We start from the raw sequence: 17,039 nt of genomic DNA, 5'->3' as shown, positions 1-17,039 counted from the left end.
GAATACAAAGTAGTTAGAAATAAGCGCATATGCAACTGTACGAAAAAAGAATGAACTTTTACAGGGTACATCTTTTATTTCGATATTTGATTAACTTTACCATTACATATCAAAGTAAAACCAAAATGCACGAATTTCAATATATAGGATATATTAAGAATAAGTCTAAGAAGATTTATGGTCAAACCTGATTTTTAAAGGTTTTCCGCTGTACAGTTATCGTTCTTTTCGTAGTTTTGGACATAATCTTTTTAAAGGATATGGCCGGTTATTATTCGATTTTACTTATTTTCAATAAAAAATAAAGTTTGGTTGACGTAAAGGGCATCCAAAACATAACGTTTTCGTTTTTCAAAGTGTAGGTAGCGTTTATTGGGAAGAATGTTGTAATTATAGAAAATACATTGCATTGCTTTGTTATAGCTTACGTTTATTCAATACTGACATCTTTGAAGGCATCTTGATACTAAATTTTCCACAGAAAACGACTTCCAGGTATATACATATGTATATTGAAGTAGCAGAATGAAATCTTTTGTTGGCGTTAAAAGTTTTATTAGTATTTTCAGTTTCATTAAAGTCGAAACATACTCTTTTAGATTAGTGACTGTGTTAGCCAATCTCAAGTAACAATGCGGATTTCTTGCTGATGATGTCGTTTTACAAAAATAATACTTGTTAATCTTGTCACCTAGGCGATTTGAATTAAGTCTACTGGGAATCTCCCTGTGCGACTCTGATTTAAGGCTATTTGTTTGTCAGTAGGGAAATTTATCGCATTATTACTTAGACACTACAAAGAGATTAAATACAAGGTGCGTTCCAAAGTAAACAGGACTTAAAAAAACAGAACAAATGGTTTTTCGGCAAAATCAATTTATTTTATTCAAAATAGTCTCCTTCTGCTTCAATACAGTTTTTTGCACGGACCAAAAGCATGTCGAGTGTTTTAGCTCGTTGGCCGGTATGGCCGCCAGTATGCCGGTGCAATCCTTTTGAATGGCCTCTACGTCTGCATAACGCTTTCCTTTCATCGGCAAATGCATTGGAAGAAGGCGCACGGTGCCCTTATCAGGTGAATACGGGGAGTGGTTAATGGTTAAAATGTGATTTTTGGTCAAATAATCGTCCTTCGAATGTTGTATTCTGAGCAATTTTTGGTCGTCAGTCAATTTGTGCGGAAGAAACCGTGCACACACCTTTCGTAAGCTCAAATGTTCGGTCAAAATGCAATAAATCGATGTTTTGGAGATGTTCAATTCCATTTCCATGACTTTCAATGATGATTTCGGCTAATTTTGGATGAATTCACGCACAGTTTCGATGGAATTTCCGATGATTACGAATTTTGATTGGTCCACATGTTGATCGTTATTTATGTCCTCACAACCACTTTGAAAACGTTGAAACTACTCGTGTACTCTGCTAGGGATAGGCAATCATCGCCATAAACTTGTTTCATCAATTGAAACGTTTCGGTAAAAGTTTTACCAATTTTAAAACAAAATTTAATATTGGCTCTTTGTTCGAAGCTCATTTTCGCACCGATAACACAAACATACTGACACTTAAAACGCAATAACTTCACTTCCAATCAATGAAATATCATGAAGTTCTCACTGGACAATCGATAAAGATAGCAGATTCTAACGTATCAGTCGACATATAGATGATAAACTGGGTGCAGAAGGTGCTAGATTCAAAAAGTCATGTTTACTATGGAAAGCACCTTGTAAACTAAAAGCAAAACATCTGAATTCACTTCGCAATCAGTGGTTTGAGAACACTGTTGTAGTGACACAACAGAAAATATGAGAGAAGAGAGAAAACAGGGCATAGAAATCATAGCATAGAAGTCAAAATTGACAGATTTCTATTTCATGCCCTGCGTTCGGTAACCAAATACATGAAAAATGTATTAAAAAGATTTTGCATGTGACAGTTCGCATGTACAAGTATGTCAGTGTTTATTCGTAAGTACTGATCCGTTACTCTGTCTGATTCTGTCAGTTCGGTTCATGTACACGAAGCGAACAGTTTATCTTCAAATCAGCGATAGAGAACAACTTTTAATCACTATCGATCAGCTTAGACCTGATTTGTTTATGAACGTTCGCATCAGCAGAAAATACCGGAAGTGATGCAAACTCATGCTTCAATGATTGAAATGATCGACAGCGTTCGGTTTGTATATCATCCCCTAAACACTGATTTACTCTAGTGCGCTTCTGTTCTATTTCAAATATACATGTATGTATGTATATGTACATATGTTATTTGTATAATGGAAATTCCATCGAGTACATACATACAACAATTGTATGTATATATGTATGTACGTTCTTGATGTTTACGCTTCGAAAATTTGTAACATTTTCAAAGCTGATACATTTTTTGCCACACAAGATTCAAATCAGTCCAGCAGAAAATTGTTGTTGTTTGCTGTACTCATAGATTTACGCATAGATTTACTCGTAGATTTACTTACAGTTTATCCAAAGCTCCCTGGGCAGTGCTATTCTATGTATGCTTAACTGGGCCTTTAGAACACTTCTTAATCTAAAAGAACAATAGCTGTGTCCTTACTTTTAGATGTTACGTGATTCCTCCCGCTTCCTAGCTTATCATCTACTTTCCAGTTTTCCCACAATGATTCCTCTTCACAAATGAACAACTGTTTTTTAAATACATTGCAGTTTTTTAATAGTCCATATGGGACCTTTAGGATACTTCGTTAAAAATACTGCTTTAAAACGTTCCTGTTACGGAGCACTAATTTTTCTTATTTGAATGGTAAGCGTCAGTGATTGCAAATGTATATGTATTAATTTCTTAATGAATAAAAACAGGTTTTTTGCGAATTGATCTCACAAAGGAAGATTTTTTTTAATTGAAATGTAACTAATTAAATTTAATTACATCTATCTTTAAACTGGAAATCTACTATATATAGTAACTCTTCAATGAAGTTCGCCTCTAAGTTTGTAACACCCAGGAAAAACGTCGGAGACTATAAAATACACACATATACAAATGATATATACAAGGTTTTCTAATAAGAGTGATATGATTTCTTAAAAAAAACACACACTAGTTGTTAAAGAAATTCAAATATTCTTTATTTAAAGTGAAGTACAATCGATACAATTAAGTTCAGAATATAATATCATTCATATGGCCTCCACGACTTATTTTGAAGGAACGAGTTCAATGAGCCCAATTTTCAATTCCTTTTTCCAATAAATCAAGTCGTATGTCTTGAATAACACATTCAATATTGACATCTAAAGCTTGAAGCAAGTGTGGTTTATTGATAAAGACTAATGACTTCAAATAACCTCGCAAAAAGTGGTGTCAAATCACAACCTCTTGGAAGGCATTCAGTGTCACAATTTTTTGATATAATCGATACTCCAAACTTTTCTCGCAATAATTCGATTGTTGCACGTGTTGTGTGGCACGTAGCTTTGTCTTGTTGGAACCAGATATTATCAAGATCAACTTCTTCCAATTGTGGCCATATAAAGTTGGTTATTATGGATCTTTACCGCTCTCCATATATAATAACTGTGTCACCAGATTTATTTCAAAAGAAGTATGGACCAGTGATTTCCCCTGACCAAGAACCACACCAAACTGTCAATTGAGGTGAATGTAATGGTTGCTCATGAATAATTTGTGAATTTTCTTCGGATCACAATCGATGTATCGTTTTGCTTATTTACCGCACCACTCAGATGAAAGTGAGCCTCATCGGAGCAGATGATTTTCTCAAAAAAATCAAAGCAAATCACGACGTTTAAGGTTGCCCAATTGCTTCAGTTCTTGAGTGAGAACAATTTTATACGGATGCAAGCACCAGGTTGTGGGTAGAAAAAGTCTCATTTTTGAAAACGTCTTGTAATCGACAAATTGCGGTCGTCAGCAATTTTCATTACCTCGAACGCTTATGCAATGGGAGAACGATTATTTTGATAATAAAATTGAATCATTTGTAAATGCTGTTCCTGTGTATATCTTTCCACCATCAAATAGTAAACATTACTGAATACAATTAAAACAAGTAAGAAAGGGCTGAGCTCGGGTGCAACCGAACATTTTATACTCCTGCAGCTTGCTGGAATCAAAGCCATATACCTTACGATGCAAAACGTCAACCAGAGGATAGGAATGTAAGCAATTTTATATATACATACACCATATATAACTTATATACTGACCTACGTATAAATTCGGCATAAGATTTGTTAGAAAAAGCAAAATGGTTATACGTAGTCATTATACAAAATCAGCCGGATGTTCAAAAATCCTGGTAATGGTCATATGGGAGCTAGGTGAAGTTTTCTCCCAATTGGATTCATTTTAGGCGCAATGATATACTATTATGAGTCAAATAAGTTCTGAAATTTGGCCGATATAACCGGCATAAAATCACCAGGAAGTTCTGGGAAGAATTGACCCGATCCCACCCATTTTGGATACACAGAATTACTACTGCAGGAAAGGGATTATATCTGAATTTCTATTGCATATATCACACATTGACCGGTCTTGAACATTTTTGATTGGATTTGAACAATTTTTTGTCATAAAGTGGCATACAATAAAGTCATTATTCGTGCATAGTTTAATCCCATTATATTAATTGCTTCTTGTAGTATTGTAGTACGATTTCGCCCATTTACACACTGTGACATAGGGATGCCACGTACTAAATTTAGTCAAAATCGGTTGGTAGGGTCCCGAGATATGGAATTTCCCCAATATGTGGGCGGTGCCACCCTCATCGCCCAATTTTCACACCCACTTCCGTAAAACCCTCTCATACCATCGGAGTTAAAATGTAATGTCTCCGGTGTATTTAGATATTGCTTTATTGCCCTTTTAGTAGTTTCAACAGTGATGAGTGAGCGGAGTTATCTACGAACTTCATCCATTTTCAAACTATCGGTAGGAATTCTTGTAAAATTCGTGCTGGTTTTTGTAGCTTGGTTTAGGAGATATGCACATTAAACATATTAGAGGGGGGTTAACGCCCACTTTTTCAAACAGTTTTATCCACAGATGCCTCTTGCAACTGCGATCCCCTGTGCCACATTGCAGTTTTATATCTTAATTTTGTGCTTATTTATGTCACTTTATAAGTTTTCGGTTAATGGCGATTTGTGGGCGTGGCAGTATTCCGATTACGCCCATCTACAAGTTTCATCAAGATATCTCAATTTTTACCAAAGCTACAGCTTGCACGGACGGACGTCAACCGGATCTCAACTTTTTTCGTCACCCTGATCACTTATATATGCATATGTGTATAACCATATATCTATCTCGTTTAGTTTTAGGTGATACGTACAACCGTTAGGTGAACAAAACTATAATACTCTGTAGCAAGAGTATAAAAATACATATTAAAAATGACCGAAACGACATTTAGAAATCATATCACCCCTATTGGAAAACCCGGTATATCAAATATCTCTCAGTTAATGAGATATCGATCTGAAACTTTGCACATGCCCGTTTTTCCCCATGAAGCTGGTCATTAATCGGAAACAAAAATTGTTTTCTTGTATGAACGACTTTTTTATTTGACGAGATACATATTCTCATAGAATTCGATAAGGATTATGGTATAAGGCATATATGGGCGTTTTGACTCATATGAGCAGTTACTCTCAGCACACGTATTCTTACGCTATATTGAGTCGCTATTGAGAGCGAAAAAAACAGTTTTGCACTGTGGGATAATGAATTGATTTTCCTGCCAGTTGCGCTGCAGACAGCAACGAGGTAACATAAGTAGTCGGTATGTTGATGTTTTTTTTATGCCCTAGTATATTTTTGCCCCATTTGAAATGTATAACATAAATAAAATGTTATAATTTCAGATACCTTTGGTGGGGTAAATTGGGAGTTGACTACTTTTACTAGCAAACTAGTTAGCGGAAATTTTAAGATAAAGTAGAAATTGTGAAGTTCTCGAGAAATCATGCTTAAAAATAAGGCTTGCCTCGGCATCGGAAATCATAAAGCAATATTTGTCATTCATTTTGAAGAAGCACATAAAGGTACGCGCATAAATAGTATCACAAAACAATCAAGCGGCGCACGATGTTGCTTTGCTGTTGTTTGTTAATCAACTGACTGCAAATGTTCTTTGTCCCATGGTAGCCACTTTACGCTCGCGGTTACCAATACATCCATACATTTCATTTTCCCATCTCTGGTCTAAGGCAACGATGCTTATAGACTTATAACTTTTTTAAATGTGAAGGGTGTTATAGCTTCCGGACAGCCGAAGAACGTTTTGTCATGTTCACAAATGACAATTAATAAATGAATTGTGGATTAATTAGTCTACCTATAGTAATAAATGCGTTTGACTGTATTTATTATTATAACAATGTAAACAACATGTTTTGTTTCATATTGTGTGTAAAACATTTGTCATTTAAGTATTTATACTATATACATATTTTTATAAATTATGTATTGAAACAAAGGGTATTTATTATTTAGCTGTCTTTTATGTGCTCTTACTTTCAGACGCTGTACAAAGACAAATAATTGTACCTGATAAAGATTACGATGTAGCATGGCAATTAAAATTTAGTATTATTAAATATTCATCAGCATTTTAACCATTCTAAAGCGCTCATCAACGTTCAATGAAAATAAGTCGAGTAGTTTTTTGTACTTAACTATTTTCTGTTAGCTATATATGTATAAAGCTGGTTACATTCTAAGGATATTCGATTAAATTTTCTTCGTAGTTTTCATACAAGGCGAAAAGATAGTGATGTATACTTCACATTCAGGCAAAAGAGCATCAGGGATTTATGAAATCACCCAAGCTTCAACAATCATTGAATCTATTGGCGAAGGGAGCCAACTTCAAACAGAAACCAGTTTTTTTTACAGACTTAATGGTAAGTTCAATTTATTAAAATACATTTCAATAACTACATACTTATTAATTTGCTCCAAATAACGTTTATTAAATTAATGTTTGTTTTATACATATTTTTGTTTTATACATCCCGGTTTATCTATCATTAATATCCGTAACAGCATTTTGTCTGCATTGCTTAGACCGTAACAGTTGCCATTAATAAATACTAAGTTCGGTGAACCACAAAAGTTTCCGTACAGCACCAAATCAAAAATTGCATAAAAAGAAGTAAAGAAGTGTCCTTCAATTTAACCGTGTTATACTGTTTAGATTTAAATCACCTATATTCTTATTTTTTGTTGCTAAAATGGCTCGTTTTCTCAACCAATAATGATATTTATAATTCACACCAATAAGTACTTGGGAACACTTTTAATATCAATTTTGCCTTTGAATTTGTCACTTTTTTTCTTTGTATTCATTAATGTTTACTATTTCATCATAGCATAGCAAGAGCAACGTTGTTTCAAATATCGAGCCTACATTTTCTTTACATTATGTTCAAGTGCCAATAAAACAAACAAGCTTTCGAAGTGTTGCTGAGGACCGCAATTTGTCGATTCCAAGGCGTTCTCAAGAATGGGACTGTCTGAAACCACAACCTGGTAGATTTTGAAAAAGGATTTTGTCTTGCATCCGTATAAAATTGTTCTCACTCAAGAACTGCCCGTCCGTGCAAGCTGTAACTTAAGTAAAAACTGAGATATCTTGATGGAATTTAGTATTCGGGCTTCTTAGTTAAAAAAAAAATTACGAGTTCGTAGATGGGCGTAATCGAACCACTGCCACGCCCACAAATCGTCATTAACTAAATTCATATGAAAAGCCATAACTAAGGACTAAATAAAGATATAAAACTCTAATTTGGCACATGGGATCGCAATAGCAAGGGGCACTTGTGGGCAGAAAATTTTGAAAAAGTGGGCTTAGCCCCGTCCTTTAATAAGTTTAATAAATATATCTCCCAAACCACTAAAGCTAAAATCACCAATTTCGCGGAGCCTAAATACTAAAAATAAATACCGACAGTGGGAAGATGGATGAAATCGGTAGATATCACCGCTCACTTCTCATATAGCGGTACTGTTAAAAACTAATAAACGAGCAATAACTAAATATGCCAGAGACAATTTTGCATCCGAGATGGCATAAGAAGGCTTTATGGGAGCCGGTATGAAAATTGGACGATGGGCGTGGCACCGCCCATTTTTTTCTGAAATCGCATATCTCGACACCCGATCTACCGATTCCGACAAAATTTACTACGTCTTCTCACATTCTTATATCACAGTACAAAAATGGACGCAATCGAAATTTTAAATTTCACTTGATTCCTTAATTTTCCAATACACAAATCAAGAAGCAGTTAATTTAACAGGATGAAACTTTGCACGAATGATGCCCGTAGGGTATGCCACCAAGAATTGTTCAAATCTAACCAAAACTGTTCAAGTCCCTAGGTGCCGAATATTTGGAGTTGACTTTTAATCGAAAATATGGGTCAATGTGTAAGATATATAATTGAAATTCAGAAATAATCCTTCTCTGTCAAGGGTATGTGTATGTATTAAAAATTGGTTTAATCGGGCCAATAATTCCAGTAGTCCCTATATAGCTACATAATATAAAAATTTTTGAACTTTTGGTTGACTTTACACTATATGATTGGGTTTTTGTATTTGGCATGTTAATAATATGTGGTATTGGGAAAAATAGATAAAATCGGGTCGGTACTACCCCAACTCCAATATACTACATATAATTATTTCCGTTTTTTTAACAAACCGTATGTGTCTGTCAGTATATGAGTTATATATAGTATATGTATATATAAAATTACTTGGATTTCGATTTTCTGGTATTTCCCTGGCTTTGATTTCTGCAAGTTGCAAGAGTATAAAATGTTTGGTTGCATCCGATCTTAGCCCTTCTTTTCTTTTTTTAATTATCTTCGCCGATGAGGCTCACTTTAATCTGAGTAGTCCGTTAAATAAACAAAACTGTATATCCTGGTGCGAAGCAAATCCAGAAATTATGCTTGATCAGCTATTACATGCACCTAAACTGACAGTTTGGTACGGTTTTTGGCCTGGTGGAAGCATCGGTCCGTACTTCTTTCGAAATGAAGCTGGTGACAGAGGTACTATCAATGGAGATCGGTATAGATCGATGATAATCAACTTTTAATAGTCGCAATTGGGAGAAGTTATTCTTGACAACATCTGGATCTAACAAGACGGGGCTACGTGCCACACAACACGTGCAACAACCGAATTATTGGGAAAAAAGTTTAGAGATTCGATTAGTTCACAAAGTTGTGACAATGAATGCCCTCCAAGAAGTTGTGACTTAACACCACTAAACTACTTCTTGTGGGGTTATTTGAAGTCATTAGTCTTTATCAATAAACCAGACATTCTTCAAGCTTAAGAAGATGTGCTATTCAAGACATACGACTTGATTTATTAGAAAAAGTAATCCAAAATTTGCTTGATCGAATTCGTTCCTTCAAAAGAATTAGTGGAGGCCATGTGAATAATGTTATATTCAGTACTTAATTGTATCGATTGTACTTCCTCTTCTTCTTTACTGGCGTGGAAACCGCTTCCGCAGTTATAGCCGAGTTAACAACTTCACGCTAGTCGTTTCTTCTTTTAGCAAGTTGGCGCCCATTGGAGATTCCAAGCGAAGCCAGGTCCTTCTCCACCTGGTCCTTCCAACGGAGTGGAGGTCTTCCTCTGATTCCCCCGGTGGGTACTGCGTCGAATACTATCAGGGCTGGAGTGTTTTCGTCCATTCGGACGATATGACCTAGCCAGCGTAGCCGCTGTCTTTTAATTCGCTGAACTATGTCAATGTCGTCTCATACAGCTCATCGTTCCATCGAAAGCGATATTCGCCGTAGCCAACGCGCAAAGAACCATAAATCTTTCGAAGAACTTTTCTTTCGCACACTAGGAAAGTCGACTCATCATATGTTGTCATCGTCCATGCTTCTGCACCATACAGCAGGACGGGTATAGTGAGTGACTTATAAAGTTTTGTTTTTATCCTTTGAGAGAGGACTTTAGTTCTCAATTGCCTACTTAGTCCAAGGTAGCACTGCCGCAGGATGTATTTCGAGGCTGGCGTTATTGTTGGTGTTGATATTGGTTCCTAAATAGACGACATTATCTACAACTTCAACAGTGACGTGGGTGCCTAGTCGCGAGTGCGACGACTGTTTGTTTGGGGACAGGATTTCGTCTTGCCCTCGTTCACCACCACACCCATTGGCTTCGCTGCCTTATCCATTCTGGAGACATAAGAACTAACGGCGCGGTTGTTAAGTCTAATGTTGCCAATATCATCAGCATACGCCAGTAGCTGTACACTCTTATAGAAGATTGTACCTTCTCGGTTTAGTTCTGCAGCTCGTATTATTTTCTCCAGAAGAAGGTTGAAGAAGTCGCACGATACGCAGTCGCCTTGTCTGAAACCTCGCTTCGTATCGAACGGCTCGGAGAGGTCCTTTAATCTTTCACACAATACGCTCGATAGAACCTTATACGCGATGTTGAGGAGGCTTATCCCAAGGTAGTTGGCGCAGATTGTGGGGTCTCCCTTTTTTGGATTGGGCAGAGCAGTCTTGCAATAGTCGGGCATGCTTTTGTCCGACCATATTCTATAAAGAAGTTGATGCATCTCCTTATCAGCTCTTCGCCGCCGTGTTTGAATAGCTCGGCCAGCAATCCATCGGCCCTCGCCGCTTTGTTGTTCTTCAGGCGGGTAATTGCTATTCGAACTTCTTCATGGTCGGGCAATGGAACGTCTGCTCCATCGTCATCGATTGGGGAATCGGGTTCGCCTTCTTCTGGTGTTGCACGTTCACTGCCATTCAGCAGGCTGGAGAACTGTTCGTTCCATAATTTAAGTATGCTCTGGGCAGCGGTGACTAGATCACCTTTGGGGGTTCTACAAGAGTATGCTCCGGTCATGAAACCATCTGTAAGCCGCCGCATTTTTTCGTAGAATTTTCGAGCATTACCCCTGTCGGCCAGCTTGTCAAGCTCTTCATACTCCCGCATTTTGGCCTCTGTCTTTTTCTGTCTGCAAATGCGTCGCGTTTCCCTCTTCAACTCTCGATATCTTTCCCATCCCGCACGTGTTGTTGCCGATCGTAACGTTGCGAGCTAGGCAGTCTGTTTTCTCTCCGCTGCGACACGGCACTCCTCGTCGTACCAGCTGTTCTTTTGCATTTTCCGAAAACCAATGGTTTCGGTTCCAGCAGTACGTAAGCAGTTTGAAATGCCATCCCACAGTTCCCTTATACCGAGTTATTGACGAGTGCTCTCAGAGAGCAGGAGTGCAAGTCGAGTAAAAAATCGTTCGGCTATTTGTTGTGATTACAGCTTCTCGACGTCGAACCTTCCTTGTGTTTGTTGACGTGCGTTTTTTGCTGCACAGAGGCGGGTGCGAATTTTGGCTGCAACAAGATGTTAGGACTTTGAAGCGTACGCACGCCTAGAACACCGGAGACGTGTCTTCAGTCTATCACAACATGATCGATATGGTTGGTGTCTTTTCGTTCCGGAGACAGCCAGGTAGCTTGATGTATTTTCTTGTGCTGAAATCAAGTACTACATATAACCATATTTCAGGCCCAGCGACGTCGATCAGCCGCAACACATTTGGGGATGTTTATTCGTAAGGGCTGAATTCACCGACTGTTGCGCCAAAGAAACCTTCCTTGACCACCCTGTCGTTTAAGTCGCCAAGCACGATTTTTACCTTTTTTGTACGCCCAACAAATCACTCTCATCTAACACTTCTTTCCCTTTGGGCCGACCCCGCCGGGAAAACGCAGCATGATGAAGACCTCCACTCCGTTGGAAATACCAGGTGGAGAAGGACCTGGCTACACTTGGAATCTCTAATTGGCGCCAACAGCGAAAAGGAAGAACGACTGGCGCGTTGTTGTAAGCAATAAAGAAGAAGAAGTTCCCATATGTACAGACGAACATGATTAAACCGGTTCAGAGCTTATAGATATATATTTTATATTTTACTTCGTGCAAACTGTTCAAGGTATAAACAAATTCTTCTATTAACACTTCATTAAAGTGTTGGTGCTTGTGGCATAATACCAGTTCTAATACTTTAAACTCCGGGGAAACATTTAACAAAAAATTGCTTGCTTGCTAAGAATGTACGTATATTGGGTACATGGTTTTAGTTAACGCAACTTCTATTTTATATGTACATCATGAAATGTATGTTTATTTCCATTATTTTAAATACGGCACACCATGCGTTTTGTGAACATAATTCTTTATTTGCTTTTATTTTCAGCTCGAATACCTGCTCGTTTGGTACTTTACTTTTTGTCATGGTCTGGCTTTTTGGTTTCATTTATGATGCGCAACGATATAAATTTTGCCCTCGTGGCAATGGTGCGTCCATCAGACCTGTCGAGTTCCTTAAGCACTTCTGATTCCAGCAGGAAATTGTTTAGCTCCGCTGATAAAAATGAAACACACAAACGACTATTTTTTAATAATGACAATACGAATATATCTGTGATAAACTCAACAATGGTAATATTTTATGTAACATTTTTGATGTTTCGAATATATACAACATTTTTATAATTTTAGAACTCCGAAAACAATGACGACTTATATGATTGGTCTCCAACGGTGAAATCAATAGTTGTAAGCTCGTTTTACTGGTGCTATGTATTATCACAAGTTGTCGGTGGGATCGCTACACAATACTTTGGTACAAAACAAGTATTTGGGTGGTCTCAATTTGCTACAGCGTTGTGTAGCCTATGTATTCCCTTCGGGGCTGACCTACACTATTCCGCTGTGATAATATTGCGATCTGTGCAAGGTTTCGCTTCTGGATTAACATGGCCGGCTATGTACGCAATAGTAGGCTATTGGATACCGTTAGCCGAACGGTCCAGGTTTATGTCCAGTTTTCAAGGCTTTAGTATAGGTATCGGCTTAACATACCCTTTATGTGGATTTATCATTGATAATTTCGGCTGGCGATATATCTTTTTTACCACTGGTTCTTTAGGTATGATTTGGTGTATATTGTGGTATTACTTAGCGTTTAACACGCCTAAGGAACATCCACGAATTTCTTCTCAAGAAATTGAATATATTGAAGTAAGTGTTAGTTCAGAAACAAAAGAAACAATAGGCATGAAGGTGCCATGGAAATCAATTTTTACTTCCTTGCCTGCGTATGCGATTGGCATAACCACATTTGGAAGAATTTGGATTCACTATATATTTATTGTGTGTGGTCCAAATTTTATGAAAAATATGCTTAAATTCAATTATAAGACCAACGGCTTCCTCTCCGGAATGCCTTTTATTTGCTCCTATATCTCGTCTGTTTTATTTTGCTATGTTGCTGATAAATTGATGCTAAGTAATTGGATGGGTCTCACAAATGTTCGCAAACTCTTTACCGCATTATCACAAGTTGTACCTGGCATTCTGGTATACTTGATTGGATATATAGACAAAAACATTGCATTATTATTGGTAGTTTGGTTTGTGTCAGTTACATTCATAACAGCCTCATATGCAGGTGCAATGGCTAACATTGTTGATATTGCTCCGAATTTAGCTGGTCCGGTTCTTGCTTTTTGCCAAACAATACATATGTCAGCATCATTTCTTTCTCCACTGGTATCCGGTATAATAGTCACAAACGAGGTATATTTTCCCTTATTAGTAATTTTACGTTCAAAATACGTTGTATGTTGCAATAATTTTCAGAGTTCTATAGAACAGTGGCGTCTAGTATTTGGTGTTTCTTCCGTAATTGCAATATTAACATTTGTCGTTTATCAAATCTATGGAACTGCTGAAATTCAGAACTGGAACTACCCCCAGTCCCGCAATGATGGTTCTGCAGAAGAGTGCCAAATCCTTAATAAGCGGAAAGAGAATATACGGAAAGATGATTTGTAAACTATGTAATTAAATATATGTACTTAACCAACTTACAGTTTTTATACATCGCTTTTATATGTGCTCTCTTAACAAATGCAAAATTTACAAAGGTATATAAAAATATAAGTATGTATGCGTCATATGCAAACATATAAGAAGTAAACCATATGTATGTATTAGTTGTTTTGAATTTGTTAGTAATGTGAAGGTCTTAATACTATTTAAATAATGTGTGATTTGTTTAAGGAATCGGATATTAGAAAAAAATATAATAAAAATGAAACTTGTTAATTTTACATACATTTCAGAACATCATCTATTATTTAAGTAATGTGGAGTACAAGAAACAGTATATGTAGAAGGAACTTTGCTACTCAAAAACTATCAATGATGATGCTTTTGCATGGATCAAATTCCATGCTTTATAGTAGTATTTATTATTATTTTAAACATAGAGACTGTGAAAGTGTTTATTTTAATTAAAATTATTTTCCTAAAAATCCAATACTTTACCGAAATTTTTATCCTAAAACAAGAAAAAACCTAACGTAAACTTCGGTTGGACTAAAGCTTTAATATTCACACAAAAACTTGATTTTGATCGATCGTTATTTAAAATTTGCATGATAGCTAAATATTGTAGATAGCGTTGCCTTAGGAAACAATCCATGCCAAATTGCATAAAGATATTTCGATCAGAAAAATTAGCAGTTTCTTGGAGAGGAGCGGATGAGTGCAATAATTTCCAATCTATATCTCAAAAACTAAGAGACTAATTCGCGTATAAACAGGCAAAAGGACGGACGAACAAACGATCATGACTTAATCGACTCGGCTCGCCATGAAGTGGTGTGAGCTCAATCATGACTTCAAGTACGCATTACACCCGACATGCAGATACATGCGAGTCGTTTCAGCTTCGATAGTTGAAGCCTTACTGCAGTCTGGGAAGATTTTGGGGCCCAGGGGCGGTAGCTATATGTGATTATTGGTCTCACGATCTTTGTGTACGACCACCTAACGATCCTGCAGCCCCAGGATTTTCCAGCCAGCCGATTGCACACCATTAGTGCTTTTGTCGCCTTGATCAACATGCTGCTTCCATCGCAGAGTAGAATCCAGGGTGTTGCCAAGATCATGTTGGTCATCTCTACCTCACTGCCCTTAAGTGTAGGGTTCCTTAGGGCGTGCAGAGACCTTCGTCTCGTGAACGCGCCAGTCGTTTCTTCTTTTCGCTACGTGGCGCCAATTGGATATTCCAAGCGAAGCCAGGTCCTTCTCCACTTGGTCCTTCCAACGGAGTGGAGGTCTTCCTCTTCCTCTGCTTCCCCCGGCGGGTATTGCGTCGAATACTTTCAGAGCTGGATTATTTTCATGCATCCGGACAACATGACCTAGCTAGCGTAGCCGCTGTCTTTTAATTCGCTGAACTATGTCAATGTCGTCATATATCTCGTACAGCTCATCGTTCCATCGAATGCGATATTCGCCGTGGCCAATGCGCAAAGGACCATAAATCTTTCGCAGAATTTTTCTCTCGAAAACTCGTAACGTCGACTCATCGGTTGCTGTCATCGCCCAAGCCTCTGCACCATATAGCAGGACGGGAATTATGAGCGACTTATAGAGTTTAGCTTTTGTTCGTCGAGAGAGGACTTTACTTTTCAATTGCCTACTCAGTCCGAAGTAGCACCTGTTGGCAAGAGCAATCCTGCGTTGGATTTCCAGGCTGACATTGTTGGTGGTGTTAATGCTGGTTCCAAGATAGACGAAATTATCTACAACTTCAAAGTTATGACTGTCAACAGTGACGTAAGAGCTAAGTCGCGAGTGCGACATGGCATTAGACCCGTACATATCGGCAAAGTGCATTGAACCTGTCACAAAATTTTTAATGCGGCTAATATCATTCTCGGCTATGGCTTTTGGTTCGGCAAAGGCAAGATTACCGTCATGTTTCTGTCTCAGTCTTGCAAAAACTGGAACATTTTTAGGTTGTTGTTGTTGTAACGGGTACCTAATCCCTTTTAGTATGGGAGGAGGATGGAGTCATGTGTAGAAGTTCACGCAAGATTTGCGCCCACGCCCCGACGGAAGAGAAAGACGATGTGACCAAAGATGCCTTCTATGAGCGCTTGGAGCGCGCTTATGAGAGCTGCCCCCGCCACGATGTCAAAATCGTGCTTGGCGACTTTAACGCCAGGGTGGGCAAAGAAGGTATATTTGGCACTACGGTCGGTAAATTCAGCCTCCACGACGAAACATCCCCAAATGGGTTGAGGCTGATTGACTTCGCCGGGGCCCGAAATATGGTTATCTGTTGTACAAGATTCCAGCATAAGAAGATTCATCAATCTACCTGGCTGTCTCCGGATCGCAAAACTACCAACCAGATCGATCATGTTGTGATAGATGGAAGACACGTCTCCAGTGTTTTAGATGTGCGTGCGCTCCGAGGTCCTAACATCGACTAGGACCACTATCTTGTTGCAGCCAAGATTCGCACCCGCCTCTGTGCAGCAAAAAACGCACGCCAACAAACACAAGGAAGGTTCGACGTCGAGAAACTGCAATCACAACAGACATCCGAACGATTTTCTACTCGGCTTGCACTCCTGCTCTCTGAGAGCACTCGTCAACAACTCGATATAAGGGAACTGTGGGACGGCATTTCAAATTCCTTACGTACAGCTGCAACCGAAACCATTGGTTTTCGGAAAGTGCAAAAGAACAGTTGGTACGACGAGGAGTGCCGTGTCGCTGCGGAGAGAAAACAGGCTGCCTACCTCGCAACGTTACGATAGACAACAACACGTGCGGGATGGGATAGATATCGAGAGTTGAAGAGGGAAGCGAGACGCATTTGCAGATAGAAAGAGAAAGAGGCTGAAATGCGTGAGTACGAAGAGCTTGATAAGCTGGCCGACAGGGGTAATGCTCGAAAATTCTACGAAAAAATGCGGCGGCTTACAGAAGGTTTCAAGACCGGAGCATACTCTTGTAGAACCCCCAAAGGTGATCTAGTCACTGATGCCCAGAGCATACTTAAATTATGGAGGGAACACTTCTCCAGCCTGCTGAATGGCAGTGAACGCACAACACCAGGAGAAGGAGAACCCGATTCCCCAATC

The 17,039-nt window shown here is 38.4% G+C and overlaps 1 protein-coding gene across 3 annotated transcripts in view; it reads left to right on the top strand.

Annotated features, from left to right (window-relative positions):
* LOC126766129 (sialin) overlaps positions 1-14,218 on the top strand; it is a 64,931-nt gene extending 50,713 nt beyond the window's left edge. Inside the window, exons 1-5 of one of the 3 annotated variants that reach the window (XM_050483987.1) lie at positions 5,975-6,068; positions 6,774-6,929; positions 12,284-12,528; positions 12,589-13,668; positions 13,732-14,218. In XM_050483987.1, coding sequence (XP_050339944.1) covers positions 5,990-6,068; positions 6,774-6,929; positions 12,284-12,528; positions 12,589-13,668; positions 13,732-13,926 — 1,755 coding nt within the window. In that variant the 5' untranslated portion in view covers positions 5,975-5,989 and the 3' untranslated portion in view covers positions 13,927-14,218. Of the gene's footprint in view, positions 1-5,974; positions 6,069-6,773; positions 6,930-12,036; positions 12,141-12,283; positions 12,529-12,588; positions 13,669-13,731 lie in introns of those variants that run through there. The other 2 variants (XM_050483989.1, XM_050483988.1) reach the window with 2 other exon arrangements.
* The last annotated feature ends 2,821 nt before the right edge of the window (positions 14,219-17,039 follow it).

Source organism: Bactrocera neohumeralis, unplaced genomic scaffold (genome assembly GCF_024586455.1).
Source record: "Bactrocera neohumeralis isolate Rockhampton unplaced genomic scaffold, APGP_CSIRO_Bneo_wtdbg2-racon-allhic-juicebox.fasta_v2 cluster11, whole genome shotgun sequence".
NCBI lineage: Eukaryota > Metazoa > Arthropoda > Insecta > Diptera > Tephritidae > Bactrocera > Bactrocera neohumeralis.
This window is presented reverse-complemented; position numbering and strand designations above follow the sequence as displayed.